The 20603-nt window shown below is 36.9% G+C and overlaps 1 protein-coding gene and 1 long non-coding RNA gene across 2 annotated transcripts in view; one reads left to right on the top strand and one right to left on the bottom strand.

The window, feature by feature from the left end:
- Window positions 1-7229: 7229 nt before the first annotated feature.
- On the top strand, window positions 7230-11661 carry LOC144433201 (monocarboxylate transporter 12-like). The gene is made up of 4 exons (XM_078121510.1): window positions 7230-7446; window positions 8098-8241; window positions 9571-10539; window positions 11456-11661. Exons 1-4 carry the CDS (start codon window positions 7230-7232, stop codon window positions 11659-11661), a joined length of 1536 nt encoding a protein of 511 aa, XP_077977636.1.
- Window positions 11662-13375: 1714 nt separating this feature from the next.
- The window catches only part of LOC144432860 (uncharacterized), an 8905-nt gene continuing 1677 nt past the window's right edge, over window positions 13376-20603 (bottom strand). Inside the window, exons 2-4 of the long non-coding RNA XR_013480746.1 lie at window positions 20597-20603; window positions 20046-20183; window positions 13376-14280 (exon numbers count right to left, since the gene is read on the bottom strand). The exon at window positions 20597-20603 is cut by the window's right edge and continues 129 nt beyond it. This is a non-coding gene — a long non-coding RNA (uncharacterized LOC144432860). The remainder of the gene's footprint in view (window positions 14281-20045; window positions 20184-20596) is intronic.

The following is a 20603-nucleotide window of genomic DNA, read 5'->3' as shown; positions in this document are numbered from 1 at the left end:
ATTTGCTTTTTGGATTAGTTACTTGTAAGGGGTAGACCATTCGATATCCTGGGGGGGGGGGGGCTTGGAAGATTGGTGGAGAGTCATTATTTTTTTTCCCACCTGCTTGCCTGAGAATTATTTTTTTCTCCTTCGCCTATGCTGGCAACTTTTTTTCTTTGCTTCTTTGAGATATCCGGATTTTTTTTACGTCAACGTTGAACACCTACATTTTTTGCCACAATTTTCTGTTTGGTTTTCACACAGGGTAATACAGAGAGTAAAAAGATGCTGTTATATCACACACAGATTTTATTTAGAAAACTACATATTTCATACGTTTGATTTTCAATTGACCGATCGCCCTGAGCACTGTAGCCACGCCCCCCTTAGTTACCGTTGCTACTACGACAACTTCGCACGTTTTGCATGGTTTGTCGTAGGTAAAACATGGCGTCCAACGTGGCGATCGCTGAAAATGCTATTCATAATTTGAGAGTTCTTTATTGTTCCACTGCCACCAAGGCAAAGATGGTGTATCATATGCTTTCCTACGGTCGGTACATCGATGGAAACAATTTATTTTAGTTCGGGTAGTGTCAGTTCATCAAATTTTATCGAAGTATGAGAAACCACATGGCAGATGCATGTTGAATAAGATTTTACATCATAGCCGTCCCCGTTCCTGTACAGCTGGGTACGTATTTATTTATTTCACTGATGTTTTCATTGATTTTCACATTTCATAGCAATACTTTTTGTTTTACAATAAATTCCACTAGGTGACCGTGATAAATCATCAGATGAGAAGTAAACTAATATGATTCACCGTTGCATCGCTACGATATAGAATATTATGAATAACAAGTTTGTTATTGACGAAAAAATGGTTTGATTTGTATCCTCAATGGTATTACATAGCAATGTCTATTCTTTCAATACAAATAAAGGCAAAAAGTAGAAACAGCGCAATTTATAGCATTTTACGGTATGAGAGGTCACTTGTTTGACTTTCAGGATACGATGTATCAAAAAGTTGAAATAAGCGTCCTGGCCTGCACGGTATGTAATTTGTTGACGTACGTGCAGTGTAGAGGCGTATAGTAGGCAAACTGAAGGGGAAAAACACCCTTGAATTCACAATTTTTTAAATGTCAGTCGTGCCGACCGTTATAACTGCAAAACTCAACGATTTTCTGAAATAACAGTCGCCATCAATTAACTATTCACTGCACACGACAACGTAAGTCAACTGCAACGTACCATATCATTTCTACTCTAAATTATATTTCTTTCACAAGCATTGGCTTTGCACAGTGAAAAAAAGAGAAACACATATTAGACTTGAAAAAATAGACACTCGTTTAAGTTTACCTCAAACTGTAGTTATTTTGCAAATTATTTACTGTCTGATACTCTCAGAGTATCAATTTCTGATAATCATAATCATAACAATAACTTATGGTAATAAAAAAACGTTCTTTTCTTTCTGAAGTCCAGTGGATCAACAAATACTTCCTAATTTTATGTTAATTTTTTTTCGAGTTGTATATTTATTTCAAACTTGCCTAGTCAGTGTTAACTTTGTGGCACTGAACAAGTTGTAGCTCTCCAAAAATGGATATTTCTTTGTCTGGCATTTACAAGCAATCATCCATTACTGGCCCCCCACACTGACAAAAGTGAACCAATATAAACTGTGAAGCCAGTGAAGCCCAGATATTTTTTTTTAAATGGCAAATATAGAGACGCAAAAAATAAATTCCTAGACCATAGAATTTGTAAAATTCCTTTGAATACAACTACACAATAGTAATTGACATTTTTTTTACAATTTCTAATTTATTACACAAGGAAAAGAACTTGAAATTCACAATTCATGAAGTGATTTAATTATCCAACACCAAATACAAAATCTCCTTAAAATGACAATAAGTCCAATGTTTGTTTGTCTTTGATAATGTCTTGTAATATTTATAGACAGAAAAGAAAATCCAAAGGAATTGTTACTATTGATTGTCATGAAATAAGGTGTAGCAAAGTATGAAAGGAGTTTTCATGTAGCTTGTAGAATATTTTTGATACATAAGCCATGTTATCCATCAGCTGCAAAATTCCTAACTTTAAATCAGAGACACTACAAGATCTCCTTTTTAATTCATAGTCAGAGGATTTCAAATGTTAAGACATTTTCATGTGGTTACTTTATCACTCTGCAAACCAACATCCACTAGAAACCACTCCTGAAATTACAAGAAAGGAGATGACATTATTATTCATGTTTCATGTATATTTTTGTTTTATTTTACAGGAAGAACTTCTGTACTGATATTCAAGGCATCAATCGACTGCAACATTGTTTGTGGAGATGTTGTTTCTAAAAAATATGAGTTGACTGTTGTCAAGTTGCTATGACAGCAATGGGTAGCTATGCTGAGGTCACCATTAGGTGTTAGATGGATTATCAACACAAGTCATCAAAGGAATATGAATAAAGGAAATGTACATGCATCAACTTAGAACACTAAGTCTTCTGAAAATATTGAAAACAATCGTTCTTTTTTATTTTCAACATTTCATAGTGTCACAACAGTGAGATATACATTATTATGTCTATGATGCATGACACACGAGTATAAATTAATTACTTGTAATAAAATTTCCTGACAATCTGAATGAAGTACCATTTTTCATTTGTTTTGACATGATATTACTTTTAAACTGTTACTACAAAGGGTTATATAGTAACAAATGTAGTAATGTTGTTTCACTATATAAAAACATTCTTTTCACTTTCTTTTCAATTTCTGGTAAAGGTCACCTTACTTTTACATGACTAAATTATTACACTAAATGGGAAATAAGGTACCAGTTGTACAAATTAAAATAGGCCACTACTGTACAAGTATAAATACTTTCCCCATATACAAATCATCTTTGTTTTTTTTGTTTATTTACTTACATTTGCTTATTCATATATTTTTGGGGTTGCTCTTGCAGAAGATATTTATCACATTTCTTGCTTTTATTATTTCAATAAAAAATTTACTGAAAATGAAATGGATCAGATGCACAAGTAGTGATGCAAAATATTTCAACAATATAACTTTGATTTTGAGCCATGTCAGTGGTATTTACAAATTCTGATATCTAATTGCAATCTTGTTGCTTGACATTTTTGTTTTGTATCTGGATTCACTAAAGCAAACAGGAAATACACCTAGAGATAAAAGACCTCTTATTCCATCTAAAAGAAATTTGATAACTTCTTTGTCAAAGTGGTAATAGTATAAAAACAGTCAAAAATATTTTTTTTAAATGGTAGTTACTAAAATGCATATATAGCCTATGTAGGCCCAACAATATTACATATACTTTCACCATTAAGATATATCACATTATGATAAAAATTCAGTTATTGATGTGATCCCTGAAACCAAAGAGTACATAATGGGGAGTAATGAATATAAAATATAAACAATAAATAAAAACATGCAGGTCACCCTGTGTGTCAATCCCGTCAAAAGGTCACAAATTGAAATGACGACTTTCTTTCAAAGGGCTATATACCGATATTACGGGAAGGCCAGTATAAAAAAATGAAGAAATGGTGTTCATTGATGTTACCAAACTATTTACAGTAAAATTTCATTTGATTAATCGTGTTTGCCTGTCAAACCATGGATGGATGTAGTACGGCTCAAACACAGGCCGAACCATTCACTGCATGCACTCGTACTCAGAAATACAAGTTTGACTGTCGACAATGGATTTATGCGGGCCAAACTTGAGAGGAATATTTAGCATTAGATGTGAAAATATACATGAAGTCTTTAGTTGAGTATAAAATTTGGCACACAGAAAGCACGGGGTACACCGCCAATAACTGCGTATGGGTATGACACCATGACATTGCACGTAAATGCACGTCTGTACGCCAGCTACGGCAATATCGTATGCGGTATGGCCAACATTTAATTTGGCCGCCACCATGACCGACAAGATAAAGCACTAATCATAGGCAATTTTGGGCTGAAAAAATCTAATTTTATGAATAGATCGGTGAAATAGTTTGACTCACAGTAATATCAACATACATACCTCAGAAAATGCACGTAAATTGCCGTAATGGCGGTCCATCTTCTTGATCGTGTAGGTCAACATTGTCGATATTTTTTCGGCTTCAGAAAGTGTAAAAATAATATTCAACCTCTCTATCCTTCGGGATAGTGATCATTGATATTATACCGATCCCATGACCAGTATTTCACGATAGTTTTAATGTTTGTAAACAAATATTATATACGAGAACCGATCGTAAGGTCAAGGCCCTTGTATTCAATACACGCTCAGAAACTACGACAGATTGCTTTGGTTGTTGTAGGCTGTGACACGTGCAAGTGCACATGGCGGAATTACGCTCTTTGATTGGTCAATGGAATCTGTCAATCAATCTCGGCGATCGGTCAATTAAATAAACATCATTGACAGTTTTTATGCCATGGTATGATGACACACTGAAAATACAAATCGGAAACTTGATTGGTGAGCTCAGACATTTAGATAGACCGATCAGTTTTTCCAGCTTGGGGGGATTGGGGTGTCAGTGTTATTTTCCATTGGGCCAAAAAAAAGTCACTGACCCCATGAATAAAGTTTCATAGCATCTGACAGTAAGCTGTAGAGGGAAGAGCTTTGAGACTGGGATATGTGTACCTCTTGTGTGAGTGTGTGTGAATGGGGGGGGGGGGTTCTAGGGGGTCTGGCCCTAGAAGCCCTGGAGGATTTTTACTTCTAAAGGCAATGTTTAGGCCATTCACAGACACTTTCAGACAATAATTTACAAACTTTACAAGACAGCTCTAACATGTAAAAAGCAACTACGTGAGGTTGAAACATTTTTTAAATAAAGTTTCATAGCATCTTGACACTAAGAGGTGGAGGCAAGAACTTTGATTTGAGACTGGAACATGTCTACCTCTTGGGGGGGGGGTCTAGGGGGTGTCCCCCTAGAAGCCCTGAAGGTTTTTACTTCTAAAGGCAATGTTTAGGCTATTCACAGACACTTTCAGACAGTAATTTGCAAGCTTTACAAGACAGCTCTAACATGTAAAAAACAACTACATAAGGTTGAAACATTTTTTAAATAAAGTTTCATAGCATCTTGACAGTAAGAGGTGGAGGAAAGAACTTTGATTTGAAACTGGAACATGTCTACCTCTTATGGGGGAGGGGGGTTCCATGTTATAAAAGTGGGCCTGTAACATTGGTATAGGAGCATTGATATTGCATGTATAGTAAAGTCACTGATGTGTTAGAGCACTTTAGGAGGTCATACAATAGAAACTTGAATTTGAGTTGTGGTGTCGATACATGTAGTGTCTGAAATAAGAAGTATATAATCCCTTCTGACAAATTCATACTTAAGAGACTAGAACAATTTAGATTAAGTTCTTTTATAAACTATCCAATAGTAATAGTATGAAGATTACCGTTACAAAACAGTCAAGTTCACTTTTGCCCCAAAGTGCAAGATAAGTGAAGCAGTGATTGTGAAACAGCCAAAAAATTACATGGCATGTTCTGTAACTAGTGTGGTAGGTAGGTAATACATGTATTATATGTATAATTTTATGTATAGTTATGTTTGAACCCTTACATGAAGTAATATTTAAACCATTTATGAAAGAAACAGAGACAAGAACAAATATATATATGTACCGCAGGCTAACGAAACTGACTGGTCCCTGACATGTGTTTGAAACGGTTTGTCATGATTTGACAAGTGTCCTGGTTGGAGAGGTACGAGCAGGTTGAACAGTATACTCGAACCTGTGCATCATTTCCCTATCAAGATATTTTTTTTTCTAGCAGCAGTGGTCCATCTTTTTTTTTCCATCACCCACTCGTATCCGAATTTTTTTTCAAGCAAATCCACTTGGCATTTTTTCCCCCCGAAATCTTCCAAGCCCCCCCCCCCAGGATATCAAATGGTCCACCCCTAACAACCTCTAAGTAAGAAGTCACTGAAATATGCGTTATATGGTAGAGGTGCAACAGAAAACAATACAAACACAAGATAACGAGAATGAAACATTAACCAAAATTATAGATACATATCTGTAACATTCATTTCTGAAATGTTCTCCTTATAAATATAAATTGTGACTTTGAAGGTCAAATGTTATTTTGAAACCAGGAAAGGAAAACAGTACACATATAGCTGGAATTTATAGTGTCTGGTACTATACTTCGACATTGACAACAAGTTAATACGGTGGGATAGCCATTAAATATGATGGGGCACCACGTCTTCATCAAAAGCCGTGTTTTTGTCTTTTTCAAAGTAATGTAAGATATCAAGTTACATAACCTTATATCGAAAAAAGAGGGGTTTTTAAAGCAAAACTGAACTGCTAAGGTTCAGTAGTGCTATAGGCATGGCAAAGTGTCTCTGTCTGGCTGTCTATCTATCTGTGTGTGTGTGTGTGTGTGTGTGTGTGTGTGTGTGTGTAAACAAAAAACCGCTGGACCGATTGCCATGATATTTGATGGGTGAATTACCTTTGGTGTCTAGTTGGGAAATTGTTCAAATCAAAATCATCTTGCCACCAGTGTGTGATTTGGGCCATAAATGTGATTTCTTGTCAAAATATACTCAAAAACTACTGAGCAGATCGGTCAGAAATTTATCTCAATTAATCTCAAAAGGTACTTGGTGAAATGTTTCTACTAGTTTTAGTCTGCACAGTCTGTATTTCACAAAGATAACAGGGATTCTAGACAAATGGACAATGATTCAACAAGTTCGTGCAAATATGCCTAGCAACAAAACCTGGCCCATGGCAACAGCCAAATGATCACATATGTTGCAAAGATAACAACAGGATTAATAGATACGTGAAGAAAATTCAAAAAATGTATGCAAATGTGCCTAGCAACAAAACCACATCCATACCAACAGCCAGATGACCATGTATATTGCAAAGATAACATCAGGGATACATAGACAAGTGAAGAAACATTCAAAAATGTATGCAAGTATATCTAGCAACAGGAACACACCCATAGCAACAGCCAAATGATCATGTACATTGCAAAGATAACAACAGGGCTGCACAGGCAACTAGGTAATCATTCAGCAAATGAACACCTATATCTAGCATGGATCAGCATGTGGGTAAACATTATTAAAACCTGTACTGTTGTGCTACAACGCCATTGGGGCTATTTTTAAATACTTTGATAGGATGGAAAAAGACGAGAAACCTGCTGATGCTGACAATCCTCCTGATGGTGGTTATGGTTGGGTTGTTGCTATAGCAGCAATGATAATACATGTCATTATTGGTGGCATCAATACGACGAGTGGGATTTTTTTGGTGGAGTTGGTTGACTATTTTGAAGAGGGTACTGCACAAGCTTCACTGATCGGATCAATAGCTATGGCTGTATTGGAGTGTTCAGGTAGGGCTAATTGTAATAGTTTAAGGAATGGACATATTGTAGTGCACGAATGATGCATCCATGAACTCGTGTGAATCATTCTCTGAATCACAATATATACTAATTTCTTAATATGTACATATGTGTACCTAAAATGTAGAAAATATGTATGTGTATGTTACGTTGAGACATGTTGGATATAGCCGAGAGCACATTTTATATGATGAGCCAGAGATAATGATGTTAACCAAGTATTTATTCCTTACTCAATATATAATCCTCTATGGGAGGTAACACGGTTTTACTTTAAAAAAAGCAATTAATATTATATTAGAATAATGTTGAACATTGATGAATATACTAAAGGTGATTCTATATCTTGAACAGCTAAGCACCGACATAGTAATTTGTCAACATGAAAGATCACAAGTGCAGAAATAACTATACATTGAAAATAGTCTAGCCAGTCAAGTGCACACTCTGTTTGTTCTAAGGAGAGTAAACCATGACACTCTTGGAATTTTGAGCACGTATGATGTATGCATGTGGGGTTACTCCGAGATAGTAATTCTACAACGACTGTGCAATTATCCAGGATTGACCTGCTAGTTAGAGTCATTTCTGTCGCAACAGTTTGCTGTTCTTATATTTAAACACATTACTTCCTTCTAGGTCCACTCGCAGCGATAATAACCAACAAATTTGGATCACGTGTTGCTATAATGGCTGGCGGTGTCCTTTCTACAGCTGGAATTGTTTTGTCTTCCTTTGCACCATCACTAGCAGTTTTGTACTTCACATATGGAATATTAGTTGGTGAGTTTTATACTCCAAACAATGGAGACCTTCTTTCAATTCATCACATGATCGTTTACAAAATAAGGTCACTTTGAATAAGCTTACAAATAACCGACAAGAAAGTCATTTTACAGGACGATTTCTTTTTTTGAAAGTTCTAATTCTTTTAAAGGAAGATAATTTGCTTCAAATTCAGTCTCACATTGCATAGCTATCATTTTGGTCTTTAAACAAAATAATTTGCATGTCTAAAATACAAAACTCTGTAAAGATTTGATTCTGAAATCGCAGTTTTTAGCAAAGTTACAAGTTAAAGTATCAAACGTTGTATTGCCAACATTTAAACTGGCACAAGCTGAGCTGATATGTTTTTGGGGTGTATTTGTTCTGCATATTAAAAGGTGCGCACAATGTTCTACATACTGATGTACACTTAACAGTTACTTGCAATTGACTGAACTCAAAACTAGTAGTAAGATATTATACAAAGATTATGAACGATGACGTAATTCATCATTCGGATAGAAAATGCACAGGAACTTCTTAATATGCAATTGTCACAGATGACGTACACATAATTTTAGTAAATTCAAAATTTTAACTACATCGCATGTCCCACTTCGACTGAAAGGTCAAAAGACTATCTCAATTATCGAATTTAGACCACAAGATTCCAAACGTACTCAAGTATGTGAGACGACAGTCTACAATTTTCATGCAAAACTAGAATTCGTATTGGTCATTTATCAATGATATTGAGAATAGGCTTTAGGGCATAGGAGACTTAATATGGTTTGTGTTAATTATTGAACCATACACATACACATGCGTTATGTAAATTTGAACATTAATGGATATAAAAAGGAGTTCACACTTAGAACGGCAGGCACAGGGACTCTGGCTAAGGGTCGAATGTGTGGAGTAAAAGGCTAAGTGTCTCGCCAAGGTTCTAGTGTGGACTTTAGTGTGAACATGAATCTGTGTGTAGTCCGAGCTAATTCCCTAAGTCCATGCGATCCCGTGTACCGTGTATTAATACGATGGGATAGCCATTAAATATGATAGGGTACCATGTCTTCATCAAAGCTTTGTTTTTATTGTCTTTTTCAAAGTAATGTTAGATATCGAGTTTAATGCCAGAAGACAATTGTAATGTCGTAGCAGGCATGCATAGACGTTAACATTACATTAGACTAACATAATCATGGTTTAAGTCTGGGGTAAAAGACTTATTAACGCATGAGCTTGTGCCACCTTAATGGAATGACGGGGAAAGGAAAGAACTATTTTATTCAAAGTGTTTTGAAAATGTCTTTTCTAAAACATGCTTTTCTTTAACCACTTTAGGGTTTGGCTTTGGGCTAATGTTTGTATCTGTAATCTTACACATAAGCAAGTATTTCAAGAAGAAGTTTGCCATTGCAAATGGTATTTTCTTTAGTGGACTTGGTATAGGGGTGATTGGATTATCACCTTTGCTTCATTATCTCATAGAATTATACGGCTGGAGGGGTGCCATGATGATTGTCGGTGGAATCAATGCTAATGTTCTGGTCTGTGGTGCATTAATGAGACCACTGAACACTACGAAGCGAGCAAGGAAATCACTGCCTAAACAAAATTATATGAAAAGACAAAGGAATAACAAACCAATTACATCTGACCATGTAGATGGTACGTCTCATCTAATCAATAAAGCCATTCCTTCATCTGAACATATGTGCAATATTGACAGTGAAACCAATAATCTCAATATGAGTAAACAAGCTTGTGTAAATACTGAAAACAGAGAAAGTCAGAAACAGAGAAAGTCATTGAAACTAAAAGTAAGATCTGCAGTCTCTCAACTTAGGTTGAAATTATTTGTTGAAAACACAACACTATCTATTATATGTGTTGCACAATTTTTAGAGGGATTTGGGTTCATGATCACATTATCATTTCTCGTAAGCAGAGCTGTCAGTTCTGGTATTACAAAATTAAATGCAGACTTGTTGCTCACTGTTTATGGAAGCGTTGGGTTAGTAGCACGACTATGCCATGGAGTGATCATTGATAGGAAAATAGTATCTCCTACGCGGCTCCTTGGTTTAGGAGTAGGAATATTTGGAGTTGCTGCACTGACTATTCCACTGACAAATGTTTACGGGGTTTTAGCTGTGATGGCGGGTGTTATTGGTCTTTGTGCTGGAGTTTACCAATCATTGGTACCAGTAGCTATAAGGGAGTGTGTTGGAGACAAGGATATGGGAACTGCTGTAGGTTGGGACTTCTTTGCTATGGGTATAGGTTCTCTCCTTGGCCCGCCAGCTGCAGGTAAGAAATTTTCATTACATTATATTGTTTCAAACTAACAAAGCTGTTATTGGAGTTTCTGATACTTATCATTACTCGCATTCTTGGTATTCGACTAACCCCCTGACGTATATTGATATTAAAAGTGTACTCAAAGAGTGGCATGACCTGTAAATAAATAAAAAAGGAAAGTAAACCTTCTCTGCTATGTTTACACTAAATCTTAACTTTACTTGGAAGCAGACCCTTCCCTTCAAGTTGGTGTAATCCACTGTCCCTAAACTGGCTTTATTTGAATATTCATGACATCGAATTATCATGACCCAACATCGACTGAAATGAATTAAAATAAACAGAGTTGTCTATGTCCCCACGAATCGTTGCATTTGATATCTCTCAGTGGATCTTTCATTAAAAACAACAACAACAACAACAACAATAACAACAACAACAACAACAACAACATGTTGTTGTCCACATACCCTTAGGTTGTTGTTGTTGTTGTTGTTGTTGTTGTTGTACAACAACAACAACAACAACAACAACCTAAGGGTATGTGGATCTTGGTTTGACAGCAGGCATAAGAAGTTCCACTACAATTTCATGAATATTTCAGATGAACCAATATAGAGGCAAAAGATAACTCGCAGGTGACAATTCGAATCCATGTGAAATATTTGAGCCGAACAAAAAAATCTCTACTTCCATCTTTCTCAATAATCGCATGGAATATGAATTAAACAAACAAATATAACCACTCTGTACACTCAGTTTAATACATACGTGTCTTCATTTCTTACTGGGGTGTTCCCTCTTGGATTTATACATTATCCGACAATGTTATTTCTGTTATTTCTTCCTAATCCTAGCAGTGAATAATAGTGTGTTGATTTCTTGTATTAATCTACCCTTTCTTCTAACTATTTATCTACCTCAGGTTTACTGTATGATAGAAGTGGAAACTACAGTTCAGTATTCTTTCTTTCCGGTGGAACCATGATCACTAGTGGTTTATTGATATTTTTCTCACCATATGCCAATTCTCTTAGGACAGATCTCCAAACTGATTTAGATAATGTTACGAAGATTAATGATGATAAGACATCTGTTATTAGTTATGATTTCTCAGTCAGTTCTGTTTGATCAGATCATTACAAAAAAAAACCCACTTCGAATAGACTATTCTTTGACGTATGCCATGATATTTTGAAAATGGCACTGCACCAAATGCTGCATATTCAGTACTATGCGAACAAGCATATGTCAGCAATACTTTATGTATGCCAGAAGTATGCTGAAATATTCTTATATCTCTGTATGCTTACGTATGCCAGTGTGAATATTACGGAATATTTCGGAATATTGCATATGCGTAGTATTTTAAAGTGAATATGTTGGGTAAATTGACATACATATTCATTCTCATATTCCCTAAAGTATTTTGCAAAGAATATTTAGGCAAACCCAATATGGAAGCCTGAATACGCTGGAATAGTATTATGAATAAGAATATGTTTGTATAACTCATACATATTCTTGTTCGGGATATTTATGTGTGGGAGTGCAAACATTCATGAGTATATGTCCCCTGTTACGAACAATATGTCCAGACGTATTATTAATAAGAATATGTCATTTATGACTCATGCACATTCTTGTTCGAGAAGATCATACTGACATTCATATGTGTGTATGTAACAGAGAATACCTATTACATATCCGATATGATACTCTGAACATTGCAGAATTTGTATTGAATCAAATATAGGTATAAAAACTAATTGGCTCATATACCTCACCAGTTTTTTCATAGGTCACGTGTAGCATTACATCACATTATTGTCCGGATTGTCTAAGGTTTTTGGTAATGGCAACCACTTAAAGCGAACACATTTGTGTTGGTTGTCCAAGTGGCAACTGTGTATACAGTCTCGGTTACTAAGACTATCCACCACCAGTCTACCCCGGCCAACAAGCGATCCATCAGTGGTGAGCTGAATAGCCGAGAGTAAGTGGAAAACAAAAATGAATTCAAATGAAATGATCGCAATTATTTTTCTTATAAACAGCGCCACCAACGACTGTATGATAAAATCCCAAAGAAATTCAATGAAATCAAGAAAACATTTCTCCTAGTGTAGCGCCCTCTAGTAATGACTTCAGAAAATAATGTTAGTCCCCTTTCCACATGTTCATTTTTTTATCTTTTAAAATGGACATTTGGTGTCAATATAAGTGATGATTTACGCCATATAGTCTACATTTACCAGACAGCGTCACTCTACGGACACGATCCCAATAGATATTGAGTGCATCACTGTACCTACATGCATACGACCACGAATAGAACTCACGTTATTTTGAAAAAACGATTTCCTGATGAATGTTACACACAAAAAAGTAGACTGTAAGATACGTCGTGACGTTCTGCCCTTACCGACCTCCTCTCAAGGAGGGTTTGGCCGATGTGTGAGGGCGTCCCGTCACGGCGTACCTTACAGACTAACAAAAAAGCTGTCGACATAACAAACAGAAGTAGACTGGAAGTATAGGATACAAGTAAAAACAGAAGCATTGTTTTGATTACTTATTTAATACTTGCATTCTCTATACTGCAACCTGTGAGATAAAAGAAATTAACGGGAATGCTGAACTCATGCAAGCGCGACATTGCACAAAATTTCATGACCGGATTATCGATAAAGGTCAAATATTTACGATGGTTACAGAAAATCTTGTCGGGAAATACCCTCTATCTTCTGTGTAGTCTAAGTTTTTAACAATATTAGATTTTTAGATGATACTATCGGATAAAAACTCTTTGTCAGGCCAGACCTCAACCTCAAATCTGTGTAAGTCATTCAAAGGGTTCGATTTTTAGACGATACTGTCGAATAAAAACGCTTTGTCGGTCGGGAAAAGCCCGCCCTCATCTGAGTAGTCAGTCAAAAAGATATTCAAAGTGTTAGATATTTAGCTGATATTGTCGATAATATTAGATAGAAACGCTTCGTTGTGGGAAGCCCTCTCTCAATATCTTTAAGTTTTTTATTAAATGTCCGATTTTAGATTGTTATCATATAAAAATCTCTTTGTCGGGGAAGGCTCTCCCTAATCTTTTATTCAAAATGTTAAACTTTCAGACGAATATAGATATTATCGCAGAAAGTCAAAAAGTGCAATGTTGTAGCTTCAAATTTCGTAATTGTGTCTTTGTGAATATACAAATAGCAATGTGTATATCATTGTAAATAAAAATAGCAATGTGTTACATATATGGTTGTAACAAGGACGACATATACATTTTATTTATGACAAGCAAAACTGTTCTAATAACTCAATTTTTTTATATAAAATGTTGACAAATCAAAGAGGAACACTAGGGCCAGGCAACAATAGTGTTCGTTTGATGGACATATTTTAGAGCAACTGTAATGGTGAAAATATAGAAATTATATCCATCTGTAACAACTATTAAGATCTATCACGAAAGTTCGTAGTGTGCATACTAACAATACACAATGTACATTGTGTGCATGACATATATAAGCCGATATTCGGTTAGCAGAATGGACGTCAATGTGATTAGCTTGTGTGTGACACAGACATTGGTTAAACAAGAGAAAATAGAGAATTCAATGTTTATTCCATCTCGTCTTCGTCGTTCATCTACACTTTGGAACTGTTGTCAAGGTCTATGACCGTTGCTTATGCATTTTCACCTAGTTCCCTTATGAGTAACATCTCCATGCTCCTCAAGGTCTATAATAAAGAGAAAACAATAAAGGGTGATTGCTAAAATGAATATGATATGTAAATAAGATGGCAATCTTTTGTATATCAAAACATTTGGTATTGACTAGTGCTTAAATTAATATGACATGTAAATAAGATGGCATTCTCTTGTTTATCAAGACATTTGGTATTGACCCGTGCTTGATATGTAAATAAGGTGGCAATCTTTTGTATATCAAGACATTTGGTATTGACCAGTTAAATATAAACTGTTTCAAGTCGAATTGAAAACCATTATGTAACGAATGGTTGTATTAGCGGAAAAGAATGTTTTTAAGCTTTTGACAATTTGAGGAGATGTGCATTGTTCTCAAATCCAGTTGTAGAACAAATGTACTTCTCTATTTTTCTCTTCAGAGTATATTTATACAAGGACTGTAGCAATGTGTGCTATCCACTGGACTGACCTTGAATGTATGTTAGCTCTCTGGAGATATATTCCGCACAGTAACATTACCCCATACATTATTAATAGAACCAAGAGATCACTACATTGAAACACACTCATACTGACAGTTAACCTATTCGTGGAGGTCACATATTTGATGCAAATCGCCACTTCAAATAACTACATATACTATGAGGTATGGTAGAATAGAACAACATTATGTGTCTGACAAATACTACCTGACACTTGGTTAAAATTGATGATGGTGATCTGTCAACAGCTTATGTCTGACACAGACACACCACAAAACCCTCTACACTTTATATCCCTATACACAGTACATATTTTACAGGTCTGAGTTGTGTGGCCAAACTATTAGAGATTGCTGACCCTCACACCACAAAACCCTCTTTACTTTTATCCCTACACAGTACATATTTAAAAGGTCTGAGTTGTGTGGCCATCCTCATAGAGATTGCTGACCGTCACACCACAGTACCGCTACACTAAATTATCCCTACACAGTACATATTTAAATGTTCTGAGTTGTGTGGCCAAACTATTAGAGATTGCTGACCCTCACACCACAAAACCCTCTTTACTTTTTATCCCTTCGCAGTACATATTTAAAAGGTCTGAGTTGTGTGGCCATCCTCATAGAGATTGTTGACCCTCACACCACAGTACCTCTACACTAAATTATTCCTACACATTACATATTTTACAGGTCTGAGTTGTGTGGCCAAACTATTAGAGATTGCTGACCCTCACACCACAAAACCCTCTTTACTTTTTATCCCTTCGCAGTACATATTTAAAAGTTCTGAGTTGTGTGGCCATGGCATCCTCATAGAGATTGTTGACCCTCACACCACAGTACCTCTACACTAAATTATTCCTACACATTACATATTTTACAGGTCTGAGTTGTGTGGCCAAACTATTAGAGATTGCTGACCCTCACACCACAAAATCCTCTTTACTTTTTATCCCTACACAGTACATATTTAAAAGGTCTGAGTTGTGTGGCCATCCTCATAGAGATTGCTGACCATCACACCACAGTACCGCTACACTAAATTATCCCTACACAGTACATATTTAAATGTTCTGAGTTGTGTGGCCAAACTATTAGAGATTGCTGACCCTCACACCACAAAACCCTCTTTACTTTTTATCCCTACACAGTACATGTTTAAAAGGTGTGAGTTGTGTAGCCATCCTCATAGAGATTGCTGACCGTCACACCACAGTACCTATACACTAAATTATCCCTACACAGTACATATTTAAAAGGTCTGAGTTGTGTGGCCAAACTATTAGAGATTGCTGACCGTCACACCACAAAACCCTCTTTACTTTTTATCCCTACACAGTGCATATTTTAAAGTTGTGAGTTGTGTGGCCAAACTATTAGAGATTGCTGATATCGCGACCCTCACACCACAAAACCCTCTTTATTGTTTCTCCCTACACAGTACATGTTTTAAAGTTCTGAGTTGTGTGGCCATGGCATCCTCATAGAGATTGTTGACCGTCACACCACAGTACCTCTACACTAAATTATTCCTATGCAGTACATACTTTAAAGTTCTGAGTTGTGTGGCCAAAGTATTAGAGATTGCTGACCCTCACACCACAAAATCCTCTTTACTTTCTATCCCTACACAGTACATATTTAAAAGGTCTGAGTTGTGTGGCCATCCTCATAGAGATTGCTGACCGTCACACCACAGTACCTCTACACTAAATTATCCCTACACAGTACCTATTTTAAAGTTCTGAGTTGTGTGGCCAAAGTATTAGAGATTGCTGACCATCACACCACAAAACCCTCTTTACTTTCTATCCCTACACAGTACATATTTAAAAGGTCTGAGTTGTGTGGCCAAACTATTAGAGATTGCTGACCCTCACACCACAAAACCCTCTTTATTGATTCTCCCTACACAGTACATATTTAAAAGGTCTGAGTTGTGTGGCCATCCTCACAGAGGTGTTACCTGTCTTAGATAAATGGATGGCAGTGGCAGTGATTTGTCACCAGCTTATGTCTGACACAGACTAGCTGAGACTTGGTTAAGATGGATGACATTGATTTGTCACCAGCTTATGTCTGACCCAGACTAGCTGAGACTTGGTTAAAATGGACGACAGTGATTTGTCACCAGCTTATGTCTGACACAGACTAGCTGAGACTTGGTTAAAATGGATGACAATGATTTTTCACAGCTTATGTCTGACACAGACTAGCAGGGACTTGGTTAAAATGGACGACATGCAGTGATTTGTCACCAGCTTATGTCTGACACAGACTAGCTGAGACTTGGTTAAAATGGATGACATTGATTTGTTACAGCTTTTGTCTGACACAGACTAGCTGAGACTTGGTTAAAATGGATGACAATGATTTGTCACAGCTTATGTCTGACACAGACTAGCTGAGACTTGGTTAAAATGGATGACAGTGATTTGTCACCAGCTTATGTCTGACACAGACTAGCTGAGACTTGGTTAAAATGGATGACAATGATTTGTCACAGCTTATGTCTGACACAGACTAGCAGGGACTTGGTTAAAATGGATGACAGTGATTTGTCACCAGCTTATGTCTGACACAGACTAGCTGAGACTTGGTTAAAATGGATGCCAGTGAATTGTCACCAGCTTATGTCTGACACAGACTAGCTGAGACTTGGTTAAAATGGATGACAATGATTTGTCACAGCTTATGTCTGACACAGACTAGCAGGGACTTGGTTAAAATGGATGACAGTGATTTGTCACCAGCTTATGTCTGACACAGACTAGCTGAGACTTGGTTAAATGGATGACAGTGATTTGTCACCAGCTTATGTCTGACACAGACTAGCTGAGACTTGGTTAAATGGATGACAGTGATTTGTCACCAGCTTATGTCTGACACAGACTAGCTGAGACTTGGTTAAAGTGGATGACAGGATTTATGGCAATCGCTGCATCAAAACGAAACGAATTGAAACGAAACAAAAAATAAAAATTTAGGTGATTTTTATATGAACAGTGGCTTTCAAATATGTAATTTGTGGAATCAGTTTTTGTCTATTGTAATTCTGTTTTCCAATTAAAACAGCTACAGGGATACTAAGGGGCACAATGCAACAACCATAGTGCACACAATATACAACACAACAACCATCCTCATCACTAAACTGAAACACAATACAGACCGTTGACCCCTCAGTGAAAGTCACAGCTCGTAACCACCGTTTGCCATTTAAAACAGCTACAGGGATACAATGAGGTACAATGCAATAGCCATAGTGCACACAATATACAGCACAACAACCATCCCCATCACTAGACTGAAACACAGTACCGACCATTCACCCCTCAGTGAAAGTCACAGCTAGTAACCATCATTTGCCATTTAAAACAGCTACAGGGATACAATGAGGTACAATGCAACAGCCATAGTGCACACAATATACAGCACAACAATTAACCATCCTCATCACTAGACTGAAACACAGTACCGACCGTTGACCCCTCAGTGAAAGTCACAGCTAGTAACCACCGTTTGCCATTTAAAACAGCTACAGGGATACTATGAGGTACAATGGAACAGCCATAGTGCACACAATATACAACACAACAACCATCCTCATCACTAGACTGAAACACAGTACCGACCGTTGACCCCTCAGTGAAAGTCACAGCTAGTAACCACCGTTTGCCATTTAAAACAGCTACAGGGATACTATGAGGTACAATGCAACAACCATAGTGCACACAATATACAGCACAACAACCATCCTCATCACTAGACTGAAACACAGTACCGACCGTTGACCCCTCAGTGAAAGTCACAGCTAGTAACCACCGTTTGCCATTTAAAACAGCTACAGGGATACTATGAGGTACAATGGAACAGCCATAGTGCACACAATATACAACACAACAACCATCCTCATCACTAGACTGAAACACAGTACCGACCGTTGACCCCTCAGTGAAAGTCACAGCTAGTAACCACCGTTTGCCATTTAAAACAGCTACAGGGATACTATGAGGTACAATGGAACAGCCATAGTGCACACAATATACAGCACAACAACCATCCTCATCACTAGACTGAAACACAGTACCGACCGTTGACCCCTCAGTGAAAGTCACAGCTAGTAACCACCGTTTGCCATTTAAAACAGCTACAGGGATACTATGAGGTAAAATAGAACAGCCATAGTGCACACAATATACAGCACAACAACCATCCTCATCACTAGACTGAAACACAGTACCGACCGTTGACCCCTCAGTGAAAGTCACAGCTAGTAACCACCGTTTGCCATTTAAAACAGCTACAGGGATACTATGAGGTACAATGGAACAGCCATAGTGCACACAATATACAGCACAACAACCATCCTCATCACTAGACTGAAACACAGTACCGACCGTTGACCCCTCAGTGAAAGTCACAGCTAGTAACCACCGTTTGCCATTTAAAACAGCTACAGGGATACTATGAGGTAAAATAGAACAGCCATAGTGCACACAATATACAGCACAACAACCATCCTCATCACTAGACTGAAACACAATACTGACCGTTGACCCCTCAGTGAAAGTCACAGCTAGTAACCACCGTTTGCCATTTAAAACAGCTACAGGGATACAATGAGGTACAATGCAACAGCCATAGTGCACACAATATACAGCACAACAACCATCCTCATCACTAGACTGAAACACAGTACCGACCGTTGACCCCTCAGTGAAAGTCACAGCTAGTAACCACCGTTTGCCATTTAAAACAGCTACAGGGATACTATGAGGTACAATGGAACAGCCATAATGCACACAATATACAACACAACAACCATCCTCATCACTAGACTGAAACACAGTACCGACCGTTGACCCCTCAGTGAAAGTCACAGCTAGTAACCACCGTTTGCCATTTAAAACAGCTACAGGGATACTATGAGGTACAATGGAACAGCCATAGTGCACACAATATACAGCACAACAACCATCCTCATCACTAGACTGAAACACAATACTGACCGTTGACCCCTCAGTGAAAGTCACAGCTAGTAACCACCGTTTGCCATTTAAAACAGCTACAGGGATACAATGAGGTACAATGCGACAACCATAGTGCACACAATACAACCAAACAACAGAACAAAGTCACATACATTATATTCCTAATGAGTGTTTTGTTTCTGAGACACTGGGATACACTTTTTCAGTTTTTTCCTTAACAATATTCATATTAAACGCACTTTGTAACTTTTCGCCTGGGACGTTATAGTAATTGTTGGACCATGTAAATAAATAGTATTAACAGTATACAGACCATTGACCTATCTATGTAGGTCATGCAACAAAAATGGCTACAAAGATGTCCTTCGTATGACCTCGTGATGTAGTTTTATAATAATATCACGATATAGATGACCTTGCCACAGCACACATCAAGTCCTTCTGCAAAAATCTGTTTGAAAAAGTGAAAAGTATAAATCTTTTGACCTATATCTTAATTCGCTCACAAACACACATGCACACCGTAATGTATATATATATATATATATATATATATATATATATATATATATATATATATATATATATATATATATATATTGTGTATAACATACTGCATCTTTGAATTTTGAATTGTCTTCTCTTATGTGTGAGGTTCACGGACAAATGTATACGAGAAAGCTGACGATGCCTGACCGACATATGGCAATATCAGATGTATATATCAGTTGTTAATAGTTGTGTTGACATGTGAAATCATGATGCCCTTCTGTCCTGTGTATGTAATTCGAGTTGGAGAAACTGATACTGTGCATATGTATCGTATATGTATTTCTTGTCGGAAAAATGAACTTTGTCACTTACAAGGATA

This window comes from Glandiceps talaboti, chromosome 3, assembly GCF_964340395.1.
Source record: "Glandiceps talaboti chromosome 3, keGlaTala1.1, whole genome shotgun sequence".
Classification (NCBI taxonomy): domain Eukaryota; kingdom Metazoa; phylum Hemichordata; class Enteropneusta; family Spengelidae; genus Glandiceps; species Glandiceps talaboti.
The sequence above is the reverse complement of the archived record's forward strand: the minus strand, read 5'-3'. Positions and strand labels throughout refer to the sequence as shown.